Source organism: Hipposideros armiger, unplaced genomic scaffold (assembly GCF_001890085.2).
Source record: "Hipposideros armiger isolate ML-2016 unplaced genomic scaffold, ASM189008v1 scaffold_46, whole genome shotgun sequence".
Lineage (NCBI taxonomy): Eukaryota > Metazoa > Chordata > Mammalia > Chiroptera > Hipposideridae > Hipposideros > Hipposideros armiger.
The window spans coordinates 3,903,157-3,905,878 of record NW_017731396.1 but is presented as its reverse complement, the minus strand read 5'-3'; the positions used below and the strand labels follow the sequence as shown (position 1 = coordinate 3,905,878).

Below are 2,722 nucleotides of genomic sequence, written 5' to 3'. Positions count from 1 at the left end.
TTAAGTCCTTGGTGAACATTTATAAATTCAAGTCTTCTCCACTGAAACTGAAATTTTACTCATGGACCAACAAACACTGAGTGATTCTGAATAGTAGTCATTTTACCACTTTGGTTTTCCCTCAAAACTCCCCTTTGAATTTCATATTGATCTTTGTGGTTGAACACTTGTATTAATGTTGCAAGATTGACATGGACTTTTAGTTATCAAGTTAACTGTTTAGAGATTTTCATAAGAGTTCTTTCTGATCCAGGTTACGTTTTGTGGCCTGTGGCCGAGACTTTCATCTCTTTGTAGCATTGAAAATCTTGCTCCATTTGTCTTTTTCCTCACCCTCTCCGGCTTGTGTGTCCTCCTTTTCCGCTGGTTTCGTGTGTGGACTTCGGCACACATCACCTCCTGCGCTGCTCTCCCCCACATAGGAGAAGCAGTCTTTGCCCGCTGCTTATCATCGCTGAAGGACGAGAGGATTCAAGCTAGCAAAAAGCTCAAGGGTCCTCAGAAGATCCAGTTCAAAGGTGATAAGAAGTCATTCCTGGAGGACATTCGAAAGGTGGGACCCTGTCCCTGGCTGCAGCCTGTGTTTGTCCCGTGGAAGGCAGCGGGGTGGGGGCTGTTGCAGGAGAGCATAGTGAGGCCACAGAGTGGGTGGAATCCAGTCCAGCTTTCCTGGGTCTGCCCTGCAGCCGTCTCCCACACCGCTGCCCTCTCTGGGACCTGCACGGCTTGGGGGTGCGGCTGGTAAGCACCAGGTGGTCACTTTGCCAACTGCAAACTCTGATTAAATGCTTCATGTCATTCTTCAGGCCCTCTATGCTTCCAAGATCATCTCGTACGCTCAAGGCTTTATGCTGCTGAAGCAGGCAGCCACTGAATTTGGCTGGACCCTCAACTATGGTGGCATTGCCTTGATGTGGAGGGGGGGCTGCATCATCCGAAGGTGAGTGATGGGAAGGACATGGCACGCGCCTGTGCCGGAGAACAGGGCTTGGGGCACTGTGTGACCGGTTTCCTCGGAACTGGTGCATGTAGTCCTCTCACGGGCAACGAGACAGGTTTAGGTGGTCACGTCACTTTTTTCCTGTACAGCAGTTCTAACTNGTCACTGACAGGTGGGAGAAGAGGGAGCAGGCCACTTCGTGAAGATGGTGCACAATGGGATAGAGTATGGGGACATGCAGCTCATCTGCGAGGCCTACCACCTGATGAAAGACATTCTGGGCATGGAGCACGACGAGATGGCACAGGTGAGTGGCAGGCCCTGCCTCCCTGCAGCGAGGACTCCCTGCCCACATGGAAGGGGCTGCTGGTGCCAGCACATCCTTCCTTATTCTTTCTCCTTTGTTCACTCTGGTGATCTGGTGGGGCTCAGCCAGGTTTAAGGGAAGCTGTCAGTAATAGGACTGTCAAGTATGATAGCTGGTCACCAAGCCTGAAGTTCCCAAAGCATCGTGGTGGTCATTTAGTGACCCCTGCTGTGTGTCAGGCACTGTGTCACTCGGCGTACATTGTGTCCTCTGACCCTCCCATTGTCCCATGTGGAAAGGGCCCTAGATGCTTTCTTTTCTGATCACACTGAGACTGGCTTTGGGCAGTTAGCATTTCTTGACATTTTATTATGAAAATGTTCAGACATACAGCGAGGTTGAAAGAATTGGACAGTGAGCATGCCTATACACACTACCTAGATTCTACCATTAACACGTTGCTACACTTGCTTTAATCAAATACCTGGCCATCCCTCTGTCCTAAATGTTGGAGATAAAATGGTAAAAATAGTCCCTGCCCTTGGAGCCGGGAAGACAGACAGTAATAGTTAAATGCATAATATGAAGCTAGTCAGTGCCCGCTATCATACAGAAAAGGACATGGTATGGAAGAGGTAGATTTAGGCCGGGTGATCAAGGAAGGCCTCTGAGGAGGTGTCAGGGCAGACAGATACCTGAGTGAGGTGAGAAGTCCTTGCTCAAGAACAGTTGTGGCATCAGAAGGTCAAGGTCAGCATAGTCGGGTTAAAATGAAACACGCGCGACCCTTGATCAGTGTAACACTCAGCTGGTGGAGCAGAGACGTACCTGGCAGGGAGTACCAGTAGAGGAGAGCCTGCTGGCCTGGGGTGCTGAGCACAATCTGAGCACCGGGCAGTGTCTACAGAGGCAAAGAATGGGCGGGTTCAGGGAGATTTTCCTGTCTAATCCTTGTTTCTCTCACATCCTGTACGTAGGCATTTGAGGAATGGAATAAGACAGAGCTAGACTCGTTCCTGATTGAAATCACAGCCAATATTCTCAAGTTCCGAGACAGCGACGGCGCACACCTGCTGCCAAAGATCAGGGACAGCGCAGGGCAGAAGGGCACCGGGAAGTGGACGGCCATCTCAGCCCTGGAGTACGGCATGCCTGTCACCCTCATCGGTGAGGTCCCACTCCATGACGAGCCCTCTGGCCTCGTTGTTTGGATCTTGATGTCTTTCTATTAATAGAATATCGGTGTAGGCTGGCAACTAGGAACCCAGTCTTTGTTTAGGAACCTATTCAACCCTAGTCAGCTTTCAGGGTGCATTCTGCTCTCTGCATATGAAAAACCCTGGCGTGAAGCCTGAAACCACTTTTAATCTCTTGATATTCCTTTTCTCAATCATAGGAGCTTTGAGATAAATTCAAAAGTTACTGTCTTTCTTACCAGTTTCATCTTTGGAGTAATTTTTTAATTTTTAGAAATT

General features: G+C 49.3%; 1 protein-coding gene across 1 annotated transcript in view; it reads left to right on the top strand.

Annotated features, from left to right (window-relative positions):
• The window catches only part of PGD (phosphogluconate dehydrogenase), a 25,034-nt gene that overhangs the window by 18,204 nt on the left and 4,108 nt on the right, over positions 1-2,722 (top strand). The window contains exons 7-8 of the mRNA XM_019639705.1: positions 1,113-1,247; positions 2,225-2,466. Coding sequence (XP_019495250.1) covers positions 1,113-1,247; positions 2,225-2,466 — 377 coding nt within the window. The remainder of the gene's footprint in view (positions 1-1,112; positions 1,248-2,224; positions 2,467-2,722) is intronic.